At 35.9% G+C, this 25,464-nt stretch overlaps 1 protein-coding gene across 3 annotated transcripts in view; it reads right to left on the reverse strand.

The window, feature by feature from the left end:
* The window catches only part of LOC120423262 (uncharacterized), an 88,843-nt gene extending 64,475 nt beyond the window's left edge, over window positions 1-24,368 (reverse strand). Inside the window, exons 1-2 of one of the 3 annotated variants that reach the window (XM_052707804.1) lie at window positions 24,134-24,368; window positions 18,818-19,238 (exon numbers count right to left, since the gene is read on the reverse strand). In XM_052707804.1, the coding sequence (XP_052563764.1) occupies window positions 18,818-19,174 (357 nt within the window). In that variant the 5' untranslated portion in view covers window positions 19,175-19,238; window positions 24,134-24,368. Of the gene's footprint in view, window positions 1-18,817; window positions 19,297-24,133 lie in introns of all 3 variants that reach the window. The other 2 variants (XM_052707803.1, XM_052707802.1) reach the window with 2 other exon arrangements.
* Window positions 24,369-25,464: the final 1,096 nt, after the last annotated feature.

Below are 25,464 nucleotides of genomic sequence, written 5' to 3' on the forward strand. Positions count from 1 at the left end.
CGTCACTTTTTAGTTTGACTTTGACCAACCAACGGGGTACAAACTAAAAAAGTGAAAAACGTAAAAGTGAGCAACCACCGGGAGTTGAGTGTATGAGGGATGACTGTAGATTAATGTAAAAACCGAAATTAATTTATGAAAATCAAATAATTTATTTGAGAGTGAAATTAATTATTAAAACAAAATTTTGTTTTGCAAAGAATAACATGAGTAAAAACATGGAATTACTGCGAATTGAACGAGGAACGATGCACGCGCACCCGCAACCACAACGAGACCCCAAATCGGGGTTGACCATCGAACCCCGACCGACGTGCATGACAGGAAGCTGATTGAAACACTCTCGCTGTCATCGCGATGTAGAATATGCCCCCGAGCAGGGGGGAGAGGACGCTCCGGAAAATGCAGTCCGTATTACTGAGGAGGAGCCCCCAGTAGTCAATGCGGTTGTTATAAATAATGATGATAGTAAAATGCAATCCGCTCTCTGCACAAGGGATAATTGTTTCAAGCGGAGAGGTCATTTTTCCCTTTTTCGATTTGCCGAGCTGTCAGCAGAAAATTTTCCCCTCGGGGGTGTTACGATGGAACAAATCCTGGTCGATGGTTCAATCCAGTGGGGAAGAACACCAAGGAAAATATTTTTTAATTAAATGTTGCGTATCCTTTTATTTTTCAATAAAAGTTTTTCACTGTGCATAAAATCTATCTACATTGTGTTACAAAATGCTGTTTTTATATTAAACCCACAGATTGTAAAACGCTCTCCCTCGACAAGACTCCAGTTCCTGATTGCAATAGTTGTAATTCTATACAGCGATTATGTCTCCTCTGCCGGCGGGTAGCACCGATTAAGCATCGATTGATTGACTGATGCCTGCTTGTTTAAAAGTCAATAAAAAATAACGTCCATTTAGCGACAAATAAAAAGTCGTCTTCCCATACGGATTTCCATTTGTGATTCAATTTCAATATGATTATTTATGAAAGATTGTTGCAAACGAGCTTGCATTAAGCGTCTTTGTCTTATTAGTTCGCATAACTTATCGACATAACCTTATTAAATTTTAGTTTGTATAGTGAAGGCAGTTAAGAAATGTGTCTCAAAATGTATTTCATTTTATTTTATTCAAGCAGATAATAAAACAAAAACTGTTAAATTGATTCCTGCATATTTTTGCATTTTATGTGAAATTCAAAATCCCTGCATAAAATATCCAATTGACAAAACACTGCCAAAACTTCGACATCTTTTGATGGCGTTCACCGAACTATACCGGTTCATCGAATTTCAGCTCTCTCCCCATCCATGTTATCAACCCTCCAATTCCATTTGTCACCGGAACAACGCTCATCGAGCAGCAGCATTTTATTTAGTTTTTAGCCCGAACCACGCCATGTCCATGTAAAATAGATTAGAACACCGTTTGGCCGGAGCATGCCGCCAGAATCTGGGCTAAACTCCGACTGACATGCCGTATCGAAGGCACACATATTCACACACCGGGGACCATGCACTATCCGGAACACGAGCTTTTATTAACATTTTTATTCTCATCCAATTTTATTTTTCCACGCTATATTTTATTCACAATAAATCAACAGTGGACAGGGTTTTCGCTTTTTGGTCATCGATTCGGCCGCTGCCGCTGGCCAGTCAGTCAGTGTTACCGACCAGCAGCGGTCTTATATTGGCACATGGTCGGATTTTCAGGGTGGCATCTCACTATTGGAATCATCAAAGTTGTCAAATGAAAATAGTTTTTTTTTTTATAATATTGTTATGTGAAAGATCGAACAACTTAACGATAGTATGCAATCGAAAATCGGACAGATTGTTGTTGTGGTATCGCTACTAAAAAATCGACCTTTTTCGACATTTTCCACAGTTTTCGAAAATTATGTTTTTTTAAATGGCAACACTGCCAAATTAATTGACCAACAATCTAAAACGTATCCGAAGCGGAGCATGTTCGAAAATAGTTATCTTGAGCAATTTTTTTGTCGATGTTTAAGTCGAATTTGAAATATCGTAAATTGTTTGAGTGTAGCTATTTTTTCTGAGAAGTTCAAAATGTCTTCATTGATCATAAAAAAGTTCACAAAGTTTAATCCAAATCAAAAAATCGTCATCCAAAATCTCCCTGGTATGGCATTAAAACTATTTAAATTCCGTCAGTGGGGGTGAATATGGGTCAAAAAACAGTACACCTCTCGTAATTTCTTAGTAACAAAAACGATTTAAATAACATCGTAAACCTGTTAACGTAGAATTGTTCTTAGATAGTTAAAAATAAAATGTTACAATTTTTCAAACAACAAAATTCAATTTTACTTAGAAAAATTGTTGTGCTGAAAATGCGTTTTTTAATATTTAAAATACAGATAAGATGTCGGAGTCGGAGTCGGAGCCGGAGTCAACAAATTTTGGAAAGCTGGAGTTGGAGTCGCTAGAGTTGGTAGGCCAGAGTCAGAGTTGGAGTCGGAGTCAACAATGGAGCACTTCCATTAGAGCAGTTTTTGCTTTTTTCTACAATGTATTTCTTATGTAGCGAACTGTCAAAAACTGCTCGACTGCGAGTGCTCCATTTGTGGAAAGCCGGAGCCAGAGTCGGAGTCGGAGTTGGCATAATTCAGAAAGCCGGAGTCAGAGTCAGAGTCGGAGTCGCTTGAAATATGACCCGACTCCACAGCCCTGGTCCATATAATGTTCCATACAAAAATGGCAGCTGTCCATAGAAAAATGATGTATGAAAATTCAAAAATCTGTATCTTTTGAAGGTATTGGTCGCTAAAATTTTTCAACTTCATTTTTCGATGTAAAATCAAATTTGCAATCAAACAGTACTTATGTGAAATTTTGATAAAGTACACCGTTTTCAAGTCAAAGCCATTTATAGGGGAAATTCTCAGCCAACTCACACAACAGTTGCCCCGACCCCTCTTCGATTTGCGTGAAACTTTGTCCTATTCGGTAACTTTTGTCCCTGATCACGAATCCGAGGTCCGTTTGTTGATATCTCGTGACGGAGGGGCAGTACGACCCCATCCATTTTTGAACATGTGAAAAAAGAGGTGTTTTTCAATAATTTGCAGCCTGAAACGGTGAAGAGATAGAAATTTGGAGTCAAAGGGACTTTTATGTAAAATTATACGCCCGATTTGATGGCGTACTCAGAATTCCGAAAAAAACGTATTTTTCATCGAAAAAACACTAAAAAAGTTTTTAAAATTCTCCCAATTTCCGTTACTCGACTGTAAAAAATTTCAAATCTACATTGACCCAGAAGAGTCATTTTTTCATTTAAACAAAAAAAATCATTTTAAAATTTTGTGTTTTTTTGTCTAAATGTTGGCCGTCGTTGATCATGGCCGTTCATGGTCAACCGTGACAGACACGGACGACGAAACAAAGAGAAACGCAAAAAGTAACTTTTTCAAAACTTTTTTTCGTAAAATCGCGATAACTCGTGATGTTTATCAGCAAACCCCTTATGTCTATGTATTAAATTTTTTGCAATTGTCTGTTCTACAACTTTGTAGAACATTGATTTACTCTGTTTTTTACAGTCGAGTAACGGAAAATGGGAGAATTTTTAAAACTATTTTAGTGTTTTTTTTTCGATGGAAAATACGTTTAGTGTTACTTATGTACTTTTCCTAGGCCGGATCTCATATATTTTGATGAAAACGTTGTTCGGATCTCTCATGCGACCTATCATTGGATAGGTAATCAAAAGACCTATTCAACGCGTCCAAGACATTGAAGATCTGACAGTCCTATCAAAAGTTAAAAGCACTTAAGTGTAATTTATGCACTTTTTGGAGGCCGGATCTAAGATATTTTGATGAAAACGTTGTCCGGATCGCCCTGCAATATGAAGATCTGGCTACCCAATCTAGTGGCATGAATAATGAGGCAAATTGATATAACACTGAAAAACACTGCCTTTTTGTGTCTATTTTGGATAGCACCCTTTAAATGTGAGGAAGGCACCAACCACCGAAGGGTGGATTAAGTAACGTTTTCAAAAATCATCACTCCGCTCCATTTTAATCAATTTTACTTGGACGCAAATGAAAGGTGATAAATTAGCCTTTCAAGAAAAAAGGTTTCAAGTATCAAAATCAAGCCTATCATTTAAAAAACTCGCATGAAAACTTGAAATGGCGTTTTCAACGGTGTCTGGACCAAAAAGCCTTTTTTTCTGAAAATATCACGCGCATTACGGGGAATTTTAAAAAATGAGAAAAAAACAACATTGTTTTTACTAAACCTCCGATGAATATAATATTTTAGCGATTACATATACTTTTTAATGTATCTTCATCAGGGATGACATTGGGTCTGGGGGGTGAAATTAGGTCATACAAATTAGCAGAAATTTGTATGACCCAATCTCGCCCCCCGAACCAATGTCACCTCCTGATGACGGTACCAAAAGTTGCGTCTTTCAATAGCGAAACCCAAGGAACCCCAAGAAAGAGTTTGCTTACACTTTGTCTTTGGCCCACACACTAAAAAAATATGAATATTACATCCAACAGAATCCAAAACCTAACGTAGAAACTAGTCATGTAACTTTAAATCAAATGTAATATTATGTTTGGTTTGACGCAGAATGGCCAAATCCACCTTTACAACCTAATCCAAAAAAAATAATCTTATACAATTTAACATTACATCATTTTAAACTGAACATTAAATTAAATATGATGCACATGATTAGAGCGTCTTTTTTCGTGTAATATTATGTGCGATGATTTAATCCTACGTCAAAATTAACCCAATTATACTATGATTTGATGCTTTTCACTTCACAGTGCAGCAAACGTCAGCCATGATGAATCACTCGAAAAATTGTCGCGGATTAGTTGTCCCGGTAGAAATTATTGAGAATTTCTCAGCTTTCGAAACTTATTCAGCTGAAATAGCTTAGTGAATCAATAATCAAGGTAGGTGTAAAGATTTTTTGTTAAAATCTGGGCAGCAATTTAAAATCTGAATGCTTCCTTTCAGCCAGAAACATTACCTCTTCCGGACGGAAACAATTTTCTTCCTGGATTCGGTCCGTGATTGAAGATGGCCACACAAAAAACTCGCAGGAGACGGAGTTTGCCAAGCTGCTGGAAACGGACGACCACGGTTGATAGTGTCGTGGAGGTTTGCGATAATCAGTTGGTCCAGTGGCGGCATTTCGCGATGAAGACCACTTTTGGTACACCAACCGACGAAGCCATCCGGGACGCGGTCCTCGATCCTGATGGCAAGACAGAGTGCTTCGTGGCCCGGTTTAAAAAAAAGTCTCAAATGCGTAAAAGGACCCACGCATCGATTAAGGCAGGTTGGTCAATCAAGGGATTGCAAGTGAAAGTGCTAGGTTAATTATCCGGTCCCGACGCGGCCAAAAAACTAGTGCTACAAAATATGTTCTTTTAAAACTATAATGTGCAAATAAAAATCATATATTTAGACATGAATGTTGTGATTTTTCTCTTCCCAATTAATCCAAAAATCAAATAAAACGAAATTCCAATAAGATTCCAATAGGAATAATTTCCAATGAATTGGGTTGTTGTAATTTTACACGACCATCTAGGTTGACGATTTGGTTCATGTAATTTCAAAATCAGATGTAATTTTATGTCTTATTTGACGCTCCAGTTATGTGCATCGAAAAGACAGAAAATTACACGATTTTTTCGTAGTGTTAATGCATTAACATTGTTTTGCTTGAACATAGCACCCTCAAAAAACATTTTGAAAAATCGAGCAGCCACCCTGCCCAGCCCTGGTAACTCTTCGCGAGGACAGCACGGCAGAGCGCCGTCCGGTGGTCATCGTCGCATCGCTTGACTGCAATCAACTCGGGATTTTGTGTTTGTTTGTTGTTTGCTTATCCGTTGAAATTCCCTCGCCAGACGATTCCGTACCTCGGGTCCTGGTCCGCTTGGAGTCCGGCTTACGGTCGGTCCTCAGTAAGCGAGGCGTTTTGGAAAAACCTTTTTTTTTCTCCAATCGCTGCGTTCCGTGTTCACAGTTCTATTTAGGTTTGTCGTTGGCCAAAATATGTCCACAAACGGGACGCCACACACACAATTTCCATACGGTGCGTCGGACCAATCCGGAGGATGCCACCACCGGGGCGGTAAACGATGGCCACATGTTTTGTTTAACGGTCAGCAAACAATAACCGGACGTGGACAACCGGTCAACTGGTTTGGGGAAGCGGGGACGACAATCTGCCAAACGGCGTCACCGGAACGTCCTCGACAATTGCGATGTACCTCGATGTTTTGTGAGTTGGATTGGTGGAGGTTTGAGGCATGTGTGTCCAGGGATCCATCAATCAGTGAGTTGTGGCCTCAAGACAGGGTTCAGAGCTGCTGTAAATATGGTTTGTGGATTACACCCAATTTAAAAATTGCAATTTTACGTTTTGCATAAAAACTCATCTATAAGGCAATTGCAATCCCGTAGGATCAACAAACTTATTATTATTCAGGCGAACTCATTTTAACAAGGAAAATCACTTTCACTGTAATCCTCTTTAGTAAGAAGGTCAAAAAGTAAAACAGTCTAATATGATGATCTGATTGCAACATGCGATCAATGTTAATCTTATTGTAGAAGCTCGTTCGTGCCCTGGACTATGATCTAATAGAGAAATTTCCGATAAAATTCTAAATGAATAATTTTAGCGAAATGCCATTAAAATCTTGATTACTTAAGCGTAGAATTATTGAATATTTTTGCAAAAATATTTAAAAAAATTGTGATAATCGGAACATTATTATACTACAACACAACAATAAACAAATAATAAATCAATGCAAACGATATGCATGAATTGCGAATTATGTTCTAAAATTAACACATGTCCAATTCCAATTAAAGTCGATCAGTTTGTCAAAGGCGCCCAAGTTTGCACTCAATCACGCATTGACTGATGGTTCGTTACAGATGTAAATGAGGTTATGATTGCGTGCCAATTGGCCGATCAAATCTCTCCTAATCAATTCCTGAAACACAACCCAGCAGTCCAGCAGACTCTCTAATGCTGATGAGTTTGCCGTTGGTGGTTGGTTCTACATCCACACCTAATATTCTCACTCGATATAAATCAATAACGCGTCACATCGGCCGCATTAGACCCGTCAATTGGGATGTAAATTCCGATTAGCATAAGGCCGGCTGGCCGGCCGGCGTGGTTTGATGCGAACCCCCATATTATTATGACACAACACGACAGCTTTAAATCATCCTCTCGATACATGAGGACTGTCGGATCCCCACTTTCCGCACGATTTGGCGTGGCTAATTGATTACAAAACCCCGGGCACAAGGAGCAAACACCAACCCCGTTTCATTCCGTGGTCACCTCTCCCGAAGCAAAGGGAGATTTAAAACCATCCGGACCGCCGCCGCCGGAATCAGAACGTCAGATTCATTATGCCAAACAGCTAAAACAAACTCATGAATAAATAATTTACAATTCTCGCGCGCGCGGCATTCGGGTGCCGGCCATCTGTCCTTCCCCGGAATGGATGTTGGATGTTCTGCGGAATGAGTGACGACGACGGTTGTGCCCGATGGAACAACACACCCTTCATCAATTGCAGTGGATCGCACCGTGGACAGATTGGACGTTGACCAAGTGGACACATGGAATCATGGACAGCAGCTTACGAAACATTCATGCTTGCTCCATTTAAAAGGTTGAACAAGTTTTCATCAGAATTAAAACGTTGCAAACGTTCCTACCGGTAAATGTACGATCTACATTTTGACAAGGAAGGCGTCGTTATTGATTGTTGCACATTTGGTATTGATTTTTCCACTGAATCCAAATCGTAGTTCTAATTATAAAAGCCTACTAAAATTGATGATCCGATTCGCAGATCTAACTTAGTAAACTTCTTAACTTAATTGCCTAATCTGAAACATTAAACCACAGTTATGTTACATCACAGCGGTGGTCCCAAAAAACGGGCCAAGAACATACACAAAACTGGGACTCAATTAAACCCAACCAAAAACAGCAGTTTCGCCCAATTTAACCTTCAAAACTAACAGTATCGCCGCAAACACAAAACCCGAAATCGTAAAAGCCCATCTAAACATGACTAAATACACTACTAATGATCAGATCAGAGGCAGTTGCCCGGCCCGGCAGCATCCCCGCGAAAGGAATCTTCCACTTCCTCAAAAAAGATTTCAACAAAAAACCAGTTGGCAAGTGTTATTACCCACGAGGGAGAGTAGACCCGGGAGGGTCAGATTTTTACGATTCCGCGCGGGCAACCTGTTTTCGCAACTCGAGTGCCTACCTTTGAGCGCCCATCATCAGGCCCCCGATGATCGTCATCAACCGCATGCGAGAGAACCTGCAAAAATAACATCGCCAGCCCAAAAACAAAAAAATCGACAAGTTTCGGAGGGGGGACCTCCTGGAGGTTGTTACGGTACGTTGGCCGTTTATCGAGTTCATCAATCATCAAACAAAAACAAGAGGAAAGAACACCACACATATGGCATGAGGAGGGCCTCCGAAAGGAAAGGAACGCGAGCTGGTCCAGGCGCTAATTATGTGCTTTTTTGAAAAGTGTGCACTTTTTGGGAATTGAATTGGGCAGAAGCCAAAAAGCCAACAAAACAGACGGAGAGAGCGACATTTTAACTGAGGGCATATTTAACAGTAAGATAATGTAAAGATATGTGTTTATCAGGATTTAAATAAATGAATGTCTTCACAACGCGTCAAATTCAGCAGAATTGGTCAACGTTTACCAATTGACATACTTTTTAATACAATCCTTAGGTATCAATGAGTTCATGTTGACGAAGTATGCTAATATTTGAAAAGAGAAACATTTTAGAAATCTAGATAAAGTTGACTTTTTTTTTATTGTATCCATTTTTAAGTTAAACCATTTTAAGTAATACTTATGATTTTATTCAATTCAATTTTAATTAACAGAAAATTTGACAAAAGTAATGAATGGCCAACGAACCAATTAATTTCGAGATATCGCTAGTAGAAAAATGAGAGAAAATTAGATAACACTGAGACAAACTCCTTTTTTCCCCAATTATTTTTCAGGCTGAACCTCAACAATCTATCAACAAAATAAACCAAAAAAAGCTGTAGGAAATTTCCTCAACGTTTCGAAAAAAAATGTTTCAGAGTTGCTTTTTCATCATGGATTATTTATAAATAGCACTAAACTGTACAATTTTAGAAAAAATAATCACCTTAAAATGTTTCAAACATTAAAACGGTGCACCTTACCAAAAAATAAATGTGAGGTCATTTTTGGTTGAAATTTGAATTAGCATCTAAAAATTAAATTTGGAATTGACCATAACACTATTGCAGATTTTTTTTCAAAAATCAAATATTTTTTGAAAAAATATTGCTTTGGTTCCAGATTTTGCACTATCCTAAACTTTTTTTAGTTCCTTTACATATAAAAAACTGAAAAATACGCTTGATGGGACATCAACTTTAAGTGAAAAAAATACACTTAAAAATCGATTTTTAAAGAACAGTCCTACAACAGAGAATTGATTAGTGTGCTGGAAGTAGGGACGCGAAGTCGTGATTATGCAGGTTAATTTTTGTGTGTGCTTTTGTGTCGCTGTTCGTATGGGGTGAGTGATTGTGGTAATCGAATAATAGCATGACTTACTGAATTATTGTGTCTTGAGCGTAATTTTCGTTAAGTAATTGGTGTTTTCTGTGATTTTTTTTTGGTGATCTTAATTATTTTTTTTGTGATTTTCAAAGCCCTTCCTATATCATCGTTGATCGGAAGGCACGGCGCCGGGTAAATTGTGTATAATTTTTTGAATAAGGTTTTATTTTTTATGGTGAAAAAGCCATTTCTATATAATGATCGAAAGACGCACTGACATTTTGGATTAATTAATAGTGGAGTGAAATAATTGTGTGTGAGTGACTTTGTGTGTTAACCAAAAAGACCTTCCCATAGCATCGTTGCTCGGAAGGCTCGCCGACGGGTCTGTTATGAAAGTCCTCCCCATAGCATCGTAGCTCGGGAGGCATCGAAAAGCCAATACCTTATCCTACTAACCCAAAAAAATAATAATCATGTGATGCTTGAAGGAGATGCTGTGGATTCAACGGTCTCAAGCGGTATCAACAAGTATATAGCGAAAAACTGTGTGCTTGATGAGTCTGCAACTTCAACTATCGGACTAACATTCCTCCCTTTCGTTGAACTGCAGGCTTCTTGGGAGGGCGCCGGTATTGACTAATAAAGTAGGGATCTTCAGAGGTTAAACAGTGAACGGAAGGTTGGCTCCCACTGATCATTTTTGATTCATTGTTTAACTTCAGCTGATCTGTCAATAACGGAGTAGCAGCTCATTGGCAGTCAACCATGCTCATGCTCATGCTCATGCTCACAGTCCTACAACAGAGAATTAATCTAAAGCATAATTCTCTTAGAAATCGCTAATACACTCATAATGAACATTTTAAAAAGTAGGGCTTGATTTGAAGTCAACATTATTTTTAATAAAAGGCGCAGAAAATTTCACCAAGGTTCCTTTTTAAACATTGAACGAAAATTGCAGTACATTTTCTCAGCTTTCTGAAAATATATTTTGCAGTTGTATTTACTTTATCAAAAAGAAAAAAACTTTTTTCCAAAAATTTTACCCAAAAAAAGCCTAAACTTGAAAAGGTGTACTTTATGCAATTTTTAATAAAATCTTAAAATTAAAAAATATTTATTTCATTCAAAATTCCTATACAAGATTTTTAACCAACATACACTCTAGAGCAAAATATCTCTTTTTAGTCCTCTAAAACAAATAAAGTCAAGTTTCGACTATCGGAAGGTTTCGAAAAATCTTATTTTTGATGGTTTAACTTGAGTATGAAACCTAAACAACTCTAAAATGATTTAGAAGTTTTAAATACAAGATGGCGCCCAAAATGATGGTGATGAAATGTTGAAAATATGAATTTATTATTTTTTTTTGCTCATGATTAGATTCCAAGTAATGCATCGTAACAAAATCAAAAATGTTAAAATATGTTTTTAAGAATTTATTTCAAATAACGGAAATAAAGTTAGTTAAAAAACGAAATAAAATATTTCCTGGTGTATTTTTTTCTTAAATATCCTAACCAAATTAAGAATCATAACTACAACTTTGCCAAAAACACACAAAATCGATCGGAAAATCCATTTTTAAGGTGAGCAATTCTCTACGATATCGGTCTGTTTTCTTAAATTTTAATTTTTGTATTTTTTAATCTGACTGAAACTTTTTTGGTGCCTTCGGTATGTCCAAAGAAGCCATTTTACATCATAAGTTTGTCCATATAATTTTCCATACAAATTTGGCAGCTGTCCATACAAAAATGATGTATGAACATTAAAAAATCTGTATTTTTTGAAGGAATTTTTTGATCGATTTGGTGTCTTTGGCAAATTTGTAGGTATGGATATGGACTACACTGAAAACAAAATGATACACGGTAAAAAAAATTTGGTGATTTTTATTTAACTTTTTGTCACTAAAACTTGATTTGCAAAAAAACACTATTTTTAATTTTTTTTTATTTTTTGATATGGTTAAGAGGACATCAAATGCCAACTTTTCAGAAATTTCCAGGTTGTGCAAAAAATTTTGAGCGAGTAATGATTTTTTGAATCTATACTGATTTTTTTCAAAAAATCGATAAATTGATCGCAAAAATTTTTCAACTTTTATTTTTGATGTAAAATTAAATTTGCAATCAAAAAGTTCTTCTTTGAAATTTTGATAAAGTGCACCGTTTTCAAGTTAAATCCATTTTTAGGTGGCTTTTTTGAAAATATTCGCAGTTTTTCATTTTTTAAAATAAGTGCACATGTTTGCCCACTTTTAAAAGAAATGTTTTTGAAAAGCTGAGAAAATTCTCTATATTTGGCACATTTGAACTTTGTTGATACGACCTTTTGTTGCTGAGATATTGCCATGCAAAGATTAAAAAACAGGAAAATTTATGTTTTCTAAGTTTCACCCAAACAACCCACCATTTTCGAATGTCGATATCTCAGCAACTATAGGTCCGATTTACAATGATTAAATATGAAACATTTGTGAAATTTTCCGACTTTTTTCAAAAAAAATATTTTCAAAATTTTTAAACCGAGACTAACATTTTCAAAGGGCGAAATATTGAATGTTTGGCACGTTTGAAATGGTAGTCTTGATTTTAAATTTTTAAATTTTTTTTTCGAAAATATCACAAAATTTCACGAATGTTTCATGTTTTAACATTGTAAATCGGACCTATAGTTGCTGAGATATCGACATTCGAAAATGGTGGGTTGTTTGGGTGAGACTTAGAAAACATAAATTTTCCTGTTTTTTTAACCTTTGCATGGCAATGTCTCAGCAACTATGGGTCAACAATGTTCAATAAAGCGAAATATAGAGAATTTTCTCAGACTTTCAAAAATATTTTTTTTAAAGTGGGCAAACATGGGCACTTATTTAAAAAAAATGAAAAAATACGACTATTTTCAAAAAGTTACCTAAACATGGATTTAACTTGAAAACGGTGCACTTTATCAAAATTCACATAAGTACTTTTTGATTGCAAATTCGATTTTACATCGAAAAATGAAGTTGAAAAATTTTTGCGACCAATATTCGATTTTTTGAAAAATTAGAATTCATTCAAAAATTCATAACTCGCTCAAGGGACCATCCATAAACCACGTGGACACTTTTGGGGGGGGGGGGTTATGGTGATTGTCCACGCTCCATACAAAAAAGATTTTTTTCGTATGGAGAATTGTCCACGAAGGGGGGGGTACGAGATTCCCAAAAAAAGTGTCCACGTGGTTTATGAATGGTCCCCAAAGATTTTTTGCACAATCTGGAAATTTCTGAAAAGTTGGCATTTGATGTACTCTAAAACATATCAAAAATTAAAAAAAAATAAAATAGTGTTTTTTTTGCAAATCAAGTTTTAGTGACAAAAACTTGAATAAGAAATCACAATTTTTTTGTTTTACCGTGTATCATTTTTTTTCAGTGTAACCCATGTCAATACCTACACCTTTGCCGAAGACACCAAATCGATCAAAAAATTCCTTCAAAAGATACAGATTTTTAAATTTTCATACATCATTTTTGTATGGCTAGCTGCCAAATTTGTATGGAAAATTATAAGGAAAAACTAATGATGCGAAATGGCTTCTTTGGGCATACCGAAGGCACCAAAAAAGTTTCAGTCGGATTAAAAATAACAAAAAAAAATCGGGTGACCGAAATCTGAGAGAACTGCTCAGGTACAGATTGACAAAATACAAAGGCAGAGAAAATATACCTATTTTCGTCACACTAAGCTTTTCGAACTATTCTTATCCCTTTTTCAGTTTTCGCTATTCAAACAACATTTTCAGATACATCAACAACAGAGAGTTGCTTGCTCACATTTATTTGAGTTGTTTGTAACTTTGAAATAGTCAACACACTTTATAGAAGCTGTAATTCATGACCAACGTTTAGAAAAGCTGATAATAGAAATAAACCGAGAAAGGGTATGTTTCTGCTAAACGGTTTACGAAAAAATAAAGAATTTTTATGAAAACCTATTATGAATGACCATTCCATGCAAACACGCACAAGATTTACGCTGTTGACCCAAATTTAGTACGAATCCAATAACAAGCTGGATAAAAAATCGATCCCACCATTAAGCTTCCTTTCATGTCATGCCTGATCAGTTTGCAACATTTTTTGGTCATTGAGAATCAGTCCATTTAGAACATTCCAACGTGTATCGGCTAACGGAAATCTTTATTTATGTGCGCTACTTTGAAATTTTCGGCACGCTATTTGGATCGCCAAACCACCTTGCATGCTTAATCAACCGAACCCACATGAGCCAACACTGTCGAGCATTCTTAGACATTCAATGAAATCTTGTATTTTTATTGTGTATTTTTTCGACCACGTTCAATCCATTCACGTTGCTTTCAATTTGCTCATCACTTGTCAACTTTTAAATTGCAAGTTTCACCACATACACCTTGCATCGACCGGAAAGCAGAAGTTCAACTCCGGATACAACTCCAAGTGTGTTGGAATAGAGCCAAAACCAGAAGTGAAAATTAAACCCGTCACCAGCAGCGATAACTTAGTTTTAAAACGAAATAAAACTTTGTCCTAAGGTACGGATCTGGCCGCGTGCTCGGCAGTCGTATCTATTTTTCAGGTTTGTCCCACTGTACGCGGTTGGTCTGTTTGTAAGGGGTTACGTACTTTCGGTTTGTTTTTATTTTAACGGGAGTGTGTCCTTTTTAAATATTAACAAACAAATCACCAGCCTTCAATTTATGTGATGTTTGAAAGGAAAATGTAATTGAAACAAACCAGATTTTTGAAATTATTGAAATCAAATTGCAAAAAGAAGCTCATGTTATATCATCTTTGATCGGAAGGCACGCCTACGGGTAAGTTCACTACGTTTTTTTCAAAAGCGGGCGTTGTTTTTTTTAAATTGCATCAAGCTGAAAATAATAGCGACCTGCATCTCTCCTAAAGCATTGCTGTTTGGGAGGCACATTGATTCAAAATTAATTTAGAAAAAGCATAAGTTATGTTACGTAACCCCTTGAAGCCCACCGCTGTGGCAAGATTGCGTTCCATCGAGTTTGTTCGAGTTCAACTTTTGTGGTTTACGGTAATTCTACCCTCCACTCGTTCGGACCTGCTCGACTATCAACCTTGTACGTGCTCTCCAAAACTGATCCTCCCCGCGCACCACCCCGAAGGAAACTAGAACAAACCGCGCAGTCCAACCGATCCATCTTGGACTCACCACGGTCGCTGTGTGTTGCGGGACAAGTTTGTCCACCTGGTATTCCTCCGATTCTGATTTCTTCTCTTGTTTCTCATTTCATCTGACTGCTGCTGCTGCTAATCGTTGACCGTTTTGGTCGCTTGTCGCGCGAGCAAGAATGATGGCGAGCGCGCAAGTCAACGGAACCAGAAACGGCAACGCAACGACTGTTCAACGACGAACGAAGAGAGAGATCCGCAGCACGCGTCAGGTGTTGTCATTGACCCCTAATTTAACTGTATCAGATGTATGTGATGATATGGGATTTCCTTTTTTTTATGATACCATAACAGAGATCTGCACGTGCTCTCCAACAAGTGCCATAATTGGCGTTATCGTGTCATGGAATGGAAGTGCGATTGAACAAAATAATAATTGTAGTTTTCTGGCTATGTCTTGTATTTTTTTATAAAAAATGTTAACAATTATTCGAATATTATGTTCCAAGTAAAACAGTTATATTTTTTTAAATTATGAATGTCAGGAAAAAAGAATTATGGTTTCAAGTTCAATATTATAAAAGGCAAAAACAACAAAAAACATCAAATTGTTGTTGAGCAATTCTCCCCAAAATTAACATGCTTTTCAAGTTTTATTTTTTTCATCCAGGCTAAAACTAGTTGGGTGCATTCCATGTGCCCGAAGAAGCCATTTTGCGTCATCAGTTTGTTTTCCATACAAATTTGGCAGCCCTCCAAACAAAAGTTGTATGTAATTTTTTTTTTATTGATTTGGTGTCTCCGACAAAGTCTTAGATATTGATGAAGACTTCACCTAGATAAATTGATGCAAGGAAATAAAATTGGCGATTTTCAGAATCACATTTTGTCACTAAAAATGATTTCCTAAAAAACACTGTTTTCATTTATTTATTTAATTTTAGGAGACAAAAAATCCTTTTTTTAGAAAGTTCTACAAACAAGTTTCATTTAAGTCAGAATAAACTCCAAAATAAACTATTCGTAATTCGTTGCTAGATTTAGCATACCGTAAAACGGGATGACTTTGATAGGATTTCAATTTGTTTTTGCAATATTTTCCAACTGGTAAGGTTTTTCTCAAGATTATTATTTTTAAAACATGTACTGGGGTAGGCCACACAAAGTCTATGCACTATTTTGTAAAAAAAGTTTTTTCAATAGTGTTAAGAAAAATAGTTACGTTAAAAATTCTTAGTTTAATTTCCGGGGTGACTTTGATAGTCATAGTTTTTCTTGTTAAAATCACATTTAAGATGTTAAAACTTTATTTGTACGTTAATGTACCATCACTAATGTAGCTGATATAGTTTTTAAGAAAAAAAAATATATATTTATATGTAGTTAACTAAGTTTATAAACTTTTTAACAAAATACATATAAATTTTAGGTAAAATTGTTAAAAAGACGGAATATGGCGTGAAATTTGTTAAAACTGGTTTTGTTTATAAAATTATTGATTTATATTGTATTTTATACTGAATTCGAAGCACGAATCACAAGTTTTCACATTTTACATGAAATTTGTTCAACTGAAATTGCCTATAAATTTTGAGATTTTTTTAAATTTTGTTTCAAAAACACATATTATTTATTAATTACAAACTTATTTACCGTTCTCCTAGTGGAAAATTGTCCAAAGAATCCGAAAATGAATTTCGTTTCCCGATTCAAAACCATGTTCATTGAGAAAATCATGACACTTTGAGAAGTTTAAAATAATGACTTTCATCAACATTTTCTTAACTATAGTTAACTAACTTTTTAAACTTTTCAAAATTTTATAAAATGTTCTTTTTGAGGTACTTTGAACACTTCTCTACCACGGTCAGTATGATTCTAAACAATTCCGTAAGTATTTTGATTGTACTCTTCATTTTGCGGAAAAGTAGCAAACCTATCAAAGTCACCCCGGCTATCAAAGTCACCCCGTTTTACGGTACATGTGGTTTGTCAATAGTTTTTTGATCAAAATGTGAACAATTGACCACATTTTATAACACTTGTTCAATAATTGACGTATAAAAAGGCTTGTACAGCAATTGTTCAACAAAAAAAAATCGATGTTTGACTTGCTTCTTAAGGTGTTCTGATCAGCCAAAAAAATCAAGATCAACCCTATTATTTGAAAGGGGATAAAATAATGAATATAAAGTTATTTTCAGACCTTTTTTCTTTTATAATCTAAATCCAGCCATCCATTAGGAAGCATCCTGAAGAATGCCTGGGCGATGACTTCCAACATCCTTCTTTTCTAAACGGCCAGGCCAGCTGCGTAAAGTTAACCGCTAAGATGATTCGTTGAGGTGGATTGAGTTTTAGCACGAATGTTCAAACATCAGCAGGTATAGCTACAACTTTGCCGAGAAACCAATTCGAAAAAAAAACCTTTAAAGGATAGAGATGATTCAAACTGGCTTCTTTGGCATACGAAATGCACCCAAAAAGTTTCAACCACATTAAAAATGTTAAAAAATTATGGCTGAAATCTAGGAGGACAAATAATTTTTTTTCATCAAGAGATAATTGAACACCAAATTTCAGCTCCAATCACACACACACACTGGATTCGTTTTTGATAATTTGAAAAATGTATCCTACCTGAACAAAGGTCCACAGTCCCTCAAGGCCCACACGAAACGTATCGAAATGCGAATGGCAGGACGTCGAAAGGCCCCTTTTTGGCACGTTTATCCCTCCCCAGTGGACCTGGTTAAAAATTCTATAAATTTTCTATTCTCCATTCGAATTTGTTTGGAGCCAGCACATTTTGCATAACGATTAGGATTTGTTTCCCATTATTGGACTAGTAGTAATTCGTTTATATTTTAAATGTAATCAGAAATGTTAATGAAAAATCGCTTAAAATCATATCTCGATGTCTGAAAAAGCAGTTTTCTAAACAGCGGGAAGGTTCAACAGAGGACATAATACCATTTTTCTAATCTCACTTGGGAGTTATTTTTTGCTACCTTCCCCATCAAGCAAAGCATTTTTTTTTTTCGACTTTCCAGGGGCGATATTTGGCGATTTGGCGAGCATTTTTGATTGGACACAATATCACTTTTTCCGGCGCTGCGCTCGCACGAATGCATTGGAAGCTAAACTTTTCCCGCGTTTTAGCGCAGTGGAACGGATTTTGCGTTATTTAGTGCAAACATTTTACGCTTTGTTAATTCAATTTGTCGAAGGGGGACAGCACTTTTGTCAACTGACACAGGATGTGTACGTTTATGCGAATAGTGAGATATTGTTTTATTTATCGAACCGATTGCCGCACCTGGGAATCCCGAGCTCTGTTTGACGACGGATTGATTGGGATTGGAATAATAAACAAAGTGCATTTTGGCTGCCAGCAGGTGTGTGCCAAGTGTGGTGGCAAAAGCATCCGGTCAGGCAAATATGTAGCAATTTGTGATACAAATGTCCTTCTCGATTGATTGGTCAATTGGAAAATATTTGACACTTTTCTGATTTTGATTAACAATTGAGATATTGTATATATTTGATGATTAGATGATGCCTACTAGAAAAATCAATCCATGGAAGTTGAACAATTTTAACAATCAATTTTCTTCAAATTTTCAAATAATGAAATAACTTTTAACTTTGCCTTGGCTATGCATTTTTTTAAACTTAAGATTAATGCATATGAATGTATCTAAAATTAAGGAAAACAAAAAACAACGTGACGTGAACAAAAGATTCTAAAAATAATTGTCTGAACTCAAGAAAAATGAAAAAAGCCTTTTATTTGAAAACAATTCAGAAATAACCTAGATTGCTCTAAGAAAAACGTAAAAATGTCGCAGGTAGTTATGTTACAAACATGACCATTTTGACAAAGAACATTAAGAAAAAACAAAAACTGCTGGAAACTCACATAATACCATTAAAAAAAACTCAAGATTAATTGTTGCTTAACCGTAAGCCACCATTCTCCACCAAGTCAATACTCACAATATCGTTAAGCATATCCGCCAGCAGGATGATCTTCAGCTTTGACACCTTCGTCCGGTACACGTTCTTCTCGCTGGAATCCGCTCTCGTCAACATTCCAACGCCGCTCTGGATGGACCTTGGCCTCGGCAGCAGCACTTGGTTCGTGCCGTTCCTGGCTCCCGTCGCTGGCCGTTTCAGCACTAGCACTGCACCGCCACTGTTGGCCACTTCCACGACACCCCCACCAGCAACATCCCCGGCGTACGACACCACCGTGGGACTGGCCACTGTCCCGGCGTGCACCGTCGTCCCGACAATGACGGTGGCCACACTTAAAATCACTAATAATCGCATTATCACTGGTTGAATTTGCATCTCATTTGAATTCTCGATGGCGCACAAGCACTCGTTCTTTATTTCTTCGTTTGTTGATTTTTAACTTTGTTATCGTAGAAGAGAGGAGCTGCCGAGAGTTTAGCGAAGTCACTAACTGTGTCCTATTCTTGATCCATGAAAAAAAATGCAATCCCATTTTTTTAATTAAAAGGGTCAGTGACAACAACCTTCAATTTTGACGAAAATAGGTCTAAAATAGATTCTTTTATCCTAGAAGGACGAAAGACTTGGAGTGGCTGCAAAAAACTGGGACAAAACGGTGGTGCAATGGTGCAATGGACGAAATTCATTCCACGTTTTCTGGACGATACTGGACCACAGTGGGTGGACAGTTGCAGTGGTTTTGTGGTACGAAAGTAAAGTTTACTTTTTTGTCAATCACGGAATGGCTTTTTTTCAGAGGCATTGCTAAACAAAACCATGTCTAAGCTGAGATTTAAGCAAGAATGAAAACGATCGTTTAATGACTGCGATTGAGCCAGTTTTTGAGTGTGAATGATTGCTTCACAAAATTATTTAACTTTTGAGATCACAAAATACTTCAATACATTCAAGGCGCCATATGCTGATTCATCTTGATGCTACAATTCGTATAATTGATCTTAGTACAGAGCATTTTAGAGTGGTGATCATTTTTCTTTAATAATGATTGATGGCTTTACCTTAATTGAAAAAAAATACAAACATGATCAGGAAACTATCCAATTATTTGCATGCAAAATTGCGGTTTTGTGAAAATAAATTTTAGATTTCAACAGATTTGACGAAAACAAAAATAATAGCAAAAGAAAACTTTATGCGGTACTGCATATCGAAAATTTTCTGAAATTCAAAGGACTTTTGTATAAACCCAAACATGCTTTACGCTGATTGCACTTGAATTTCCATTGAAATTTTGAAGTTTTCTGAGAAAAATATTTTTTTCCACCTGATTTTTCGAGCCGATTCAGAAGGTAAAGCTCATGTTGGCTAGAATCCATCCTACTCATCATCGATCTGAGCTAAGCCGCATTGCTCTCTGAATGTGCTTGATTTGACTTCCACAGATTTGAAATATTTTGTTCGCACAAGAACTGTATAATTTTGTATGGCTTTACTCACAAAGCTGACCTACATGAATTTCTACGATGAAACTTTTTTTAAAGTAGCTAAAACAACGATTTATATTAAAGTAGGTATCGGTTTTTTTTTTTCATTTGAGTTTCAATTTTTTAAAATAAATGCTGATAGATTTGGTCAATGGAGATGCTTCACCCATCAATTTGCTGCATTTTTTGCTCTTCAGGAGCCTTGTTGAATTTTTGGTTTTTTATCGAAATTGGCCCTTAAGACATTTTAAGATTTTTGAAGGATCATATTTGGCCCAGATGCTAGTTTTATAAGTCCAAACAACCCCAGAAAATTTCAGGCAGAACGGTGAGGTCTAAACAACGTCCTGTTCGTGGAATCGCTCTAAAAATATGTTCAGTCAACACTACTATTCTCAAATAAGAAAACATTTTATTTCTGACGCTACTGAAAAATATGGCCGGGAATTAAAAAAATCCACTCTTCAGTTTGAACCAGCTTTCTGTAAAAAAAAAAACGTTACTAAATCCACCATTAGGTGGTTGGTGCCTTCTTCACATTTTGAGTGTAATGCTAGGTAATATCTGAGATCCGGCCTCTAAAAAGTTCATAAATAACACTTAAGTGCTTATAACTTTTGATAGAGTTGTCAGATCTGCAATCTATTGAATTCGTCGAAAAGGTCTTTCGAATACCTTTCTAAAAATGTATAACATGTAGAGCATCCAATTTCCCGTCCCGGGAAAAAAATTCCCGGGAATTCCCGGGATTTCCCGAAAAAAAATATTTCCCGTTTCCCGGGAAATTTGTAAATTTCCCGGGAATTCCCGAAATACAAGCAGAAGTATACATTTCCCTACATTTTTGGCAACAATGTTTTGAAATTTTACAAAAAATAATAATTGGAGAACCTGATTTGATTTTATTTATTTCCATCTGCTGTTCATATTGAACTAATCAGTTTGTCTTTTAATTTCATGCCAAGATTTAATTCAGATAATATTTATTTCTGAAGCATTCACCACTAGGAATATTAATTCGCTTATATGTTGGACAACAAAACTCATGCTGTTATGGAATGAATTTAAATTATATTATTTATGACAACCTTTTTTAATGTTATTTTTGTAATATCATTTGAAAATAAGATATTTACATCTTCCGGCCAAGATCAACATAGAGATTTCTTTGACTTTTTTTTTACCTTGAACTAAGTATTCGAGAAATTACATATTGAAGTTATAAATGTATGAAGCACGTGATCTACCAAGGGCGTAAGAGGGTTATATATGAAAAAATATTATTGAATTTCAACCGCTTTTAAATACTCAAAGTTATTTTAATCTAATTGATTTATTAGGCTGAATACCATATAACTAAAATCATATAAAAAAACATGAAAAACCATTAAAAAACAACTTCGTATCAAATTTTCAAGTTAAAAAATAGTGTTTCAAGTTAAAAAGCGCTAGAAATTAGATTTTTAAGGTAAATTCAATGATTATTTATTTAATCAAAAGTTGAATTTTTTGGTTTTTTAATTTTAACTTTGTGGTCACTAAGACAAATTTAAAAGCAATTTTACAGTTGTGGAGCATAGATTTTCACTGTCAAAACACTTTGGTTTAAAAAAATTCTTCTCAACAAAAATAATAACAATATTTTCTTTCATTTGAGACGATTTGAAAATTTAAAAATAAGAAATTTCTTGTGTTTTCTCAAAGTTGCACACTCATTTTGACCATTAAAGTTGCTTTTCTATACAATTTCATTGCAAAAGATTAATCAGAAACAGGATTAGAATAATTTTCGTTAAATTTCAAATTTCCCGGGAATTCCCGGGATTTCCCGGGAAATTTGTAAAAAATTTCCCGTTTCCCGGGAATTTTGTAACCCCGGGAAATTGGACGCTCTAATAACATGACGAGGTTTCTTACAAAAATCCTTTTTACAATCTTCTGGACTTATGTTAAAATCGTTTTTTCTTGCATAACTTTTGAAGTACTTCGATGCCAACATTTCAAAAAGCATCATGTACTCACCATCCTTTTTGAGAAAAACGCATTTGAATGTTGAGCATCCATTTTCAATTCCCATTTTAATATAAAAGCAAAATAAGATGTTCTAATGATAACAAACGATAAAAAACGTTGCTTTTATTGATACTTGATCATCCAAATTCAATAAAACATCATTTCCGTAATTTTATTTGAGAAAAACAAACATAACTTCTTTTGAAATCACCAACGTCTATATCACCCTGCTGTCATTGAGGGGGACGCTTTGTTATGATTCGTTTTTCTTCGCAGAATGTACATGGCGCTTTTTTCATGATGCTTTTTTTTTGTCACGAGGTTCATGTAGTCTTTTGTTTGACAGGTTGACAGGGCTGTATAAACAGGGACTGCTGATTGCAGAGATTTTGTTTATGTTACTTTATTTAAAATCATGATTAAACCGACTTTACTGAAGTAACTTTTGCTCATTTTTGGTGGAGAGGTAGCTTATTAGGAGTGCTTTCAGAATATGCAATAACCCAGAAAGTGTCAAAATGTACATGATGCCTTTTGAAATGTTACCGTCGACTTAACTAAACTTTATCATTTTCAATAGCGACTTATGGGACCCCAAGACGGATCAAATGAGATCAAAACGGTCCAAATCGGGTCAGCCAGTGTCGAGATAACTCAGTGCAAATTTTGTTGATCAACATCCCACCACACACACAGACATTTGCTCAAAATTTGATCCTGTGTCGATATGTATACATGAAGGTGGGTCTAGGAGGTCAAATTAAGAATTTCTTTTTTCGAGTGATTTTATAGCCTTTCCTCAGTAAGGTGAGGAAGGCAAAAACACTGTAACAATTCGAGAGTATTAAAAAAATCGATTTTGTAACAGTTTCATCAACTTTTCCACAAATATAGAAAACTGCAACTCGTGCTTTGAACATTGCTCTATCAGGTTCAGCATGACTACAACATTTGGGTGCCTAGAAAAAATGCTCCACAATCGGAGAACGGTTTTTAACTCATTGATACCCGAGTTTAAAGTTGGTGAAAAAAATGTTTTTCAAACAAAAATGACTTTTTTAATTCACTAATAACTTTTTAGGATCGAGTTTCACAGCTTTGGTATTTTCTACAAAGTTGTAGAGCATTAAATTTCCATTATGAATCTCACTTTTGGGAATATTTGGTTGGAAGTAGCGTACATTGCAGACAAAACCGTAAGAAAATTGAGTTTTTCATACATTTTTTTCGATTTTCCCCATACAAACATCACCATCGAGTATCAATGAGTAAATGATGACCGATTTTGCTCATATTTGGTCCAGAGTCCTAAATTAGCTCAAGGAACAATATTCAGCTCGAATAAAAGTCCCATATACTGGGCACCCTACTGCTACATATAATCATAATCAAATGTATATTTTTATTTATTTATATATTTATTTTATTTCAGCTGTTCTAATTTCGAAATTTTATGTCTTCATTCTATTAAAAATTCATCTGCACATTATAACAAAAAATCCAACTAACTTAACGTCACCCCAAAGAAAGATTCTCACATCAAATTCCTCGTAACTTGTTGAATCCATGAATTCAAACCACTCAATCCACTGTCTGCCCAGCAGGTGATCGCCGCAAAGTCCACTTAACACATGAGTTAACGAACCTTCCTATTTCTCAGTCTTCTTGTTATCCACTCACTCACATTAAAAAAAATCAACTCTATTCTCTATTCTAAGCTCTCTGTTCTAATTCAAATCCAGGCCAACTTCTATCACTTGATCCACCGAAATTAAATTTGATTACGCTTATGTAAATACCCCCCACACACACACTCGAACTCCTTGTAATCACTGACCACAATCCACAGGGCTGATAATCCGCTTATGCTGCACCCGACCCGAACGGAGATTCCAACTTTCCTCCAAAGAACGCGATCCCGCCGAGAATATTGTTTTGCTTCCACTCGCCAGCGCCGACCGAAACGGACTAAAACATCATCGCTCCCTCTCCGCGACCGGGCCGGCGCATCATCATTCGAGAAGATCAGGTTGAAGTGGCCACTGACCACCGTCCAGCAGCAGTGCTAATGACAATCATCACTGAGCGATGACGATGATGATCGGAGGAGCCTTCAAGTTCGTTCCTGCGCTCCCCCCCAACGCGAGGCCGCGATCGAGAGTCAAGTTCCCTCTCGGTCTGTGATATGGTTAGGTTGGGATCTTCTTCCTTTTTGCTGGGGGCAGGGGTTCTTATGGTTTGGGATTTATGTTTTGTTGTTTTTTAACTAATGGTCATGTGTACCACTAATTCCAAATTTTTATAAAGATACTTCAATTCTGATGGCCTCTGCTTACTCACCTCCATTCTAAATACATATTCCTCCTTTTTAATAAAATTTGCTTTATTGAACTTTCTTTTAATCAATTACATATCTTTTACATGGCAAATTGTCGGCTTAAATGCGTTTCAAGAGAAATTTTAGAAGTATATTTGGGCTCTTTTAATCTATTTTTTTATTTGAAACTATTTTTGAAATCATAATGTTCAATATTCTATTCCCAAATATTTTTTTTCAAATGCCTCAAGGTAGCCTATTAGACAAAAATGGAAATGTAAACGAATACATTTCTTAATATGTTGTTATTAATTATACTATTTTTTTTTTTTTTTTTCAATAAATTAAAACATCTTCCTCAAAAAATACAGACAGCGAAACTAAAGTTTAAAGCTGAAAGTTCAAAAAAGCATGTTGTTCAATTGCAATGTAATTTTCAATAAAGAAAATAAAAGTCTTTTTTAAGGTTGAAAAGGAATAAAGAGGATTTTTTTACAAAAAAAAAAATAAGTTGAATGAAACTTCAAATTGTGCAACATTTCTAAATATCACAAAATATTCGATTACCAAAACGCGGCGGAGGGGGGCGCAACGAGCACGGTGGTTGAACCAAGTGGAGGAAGATCTGGAAAGTGTGGGAGTTCCGCAGCGGAATTGGAGAGTAGCAGCCCAGGATCGAGTCCAGTGGCAGCGCATCTGGAGACAGCTCATGACCCGGAGGTTGTACGAGCAGTAAAAGTAAAGTAAGTAAGTCGATTACCAATAAGGTTTAACATCAAATTATCAATTTTTGAATGTAAACATTTTCACCTCAAAAATCACATCCATTTAATTAAACAATTCCTTGACCA

This window comes from Culex pipiens, chromosome 2 (genome assembly GCF_016801865.2).
Source record: "Culex pipiens pallens isolate TS chromosome 2, TS_CPP_V2, whole genome shotgun sequence".
Classification (NCBI taxonomy): domain Eukaryota; kingdom Metazoa; phylum Arthropoda; class Insecta; order Diptera; family Culicidae; genus Culex; species Culex pipiens.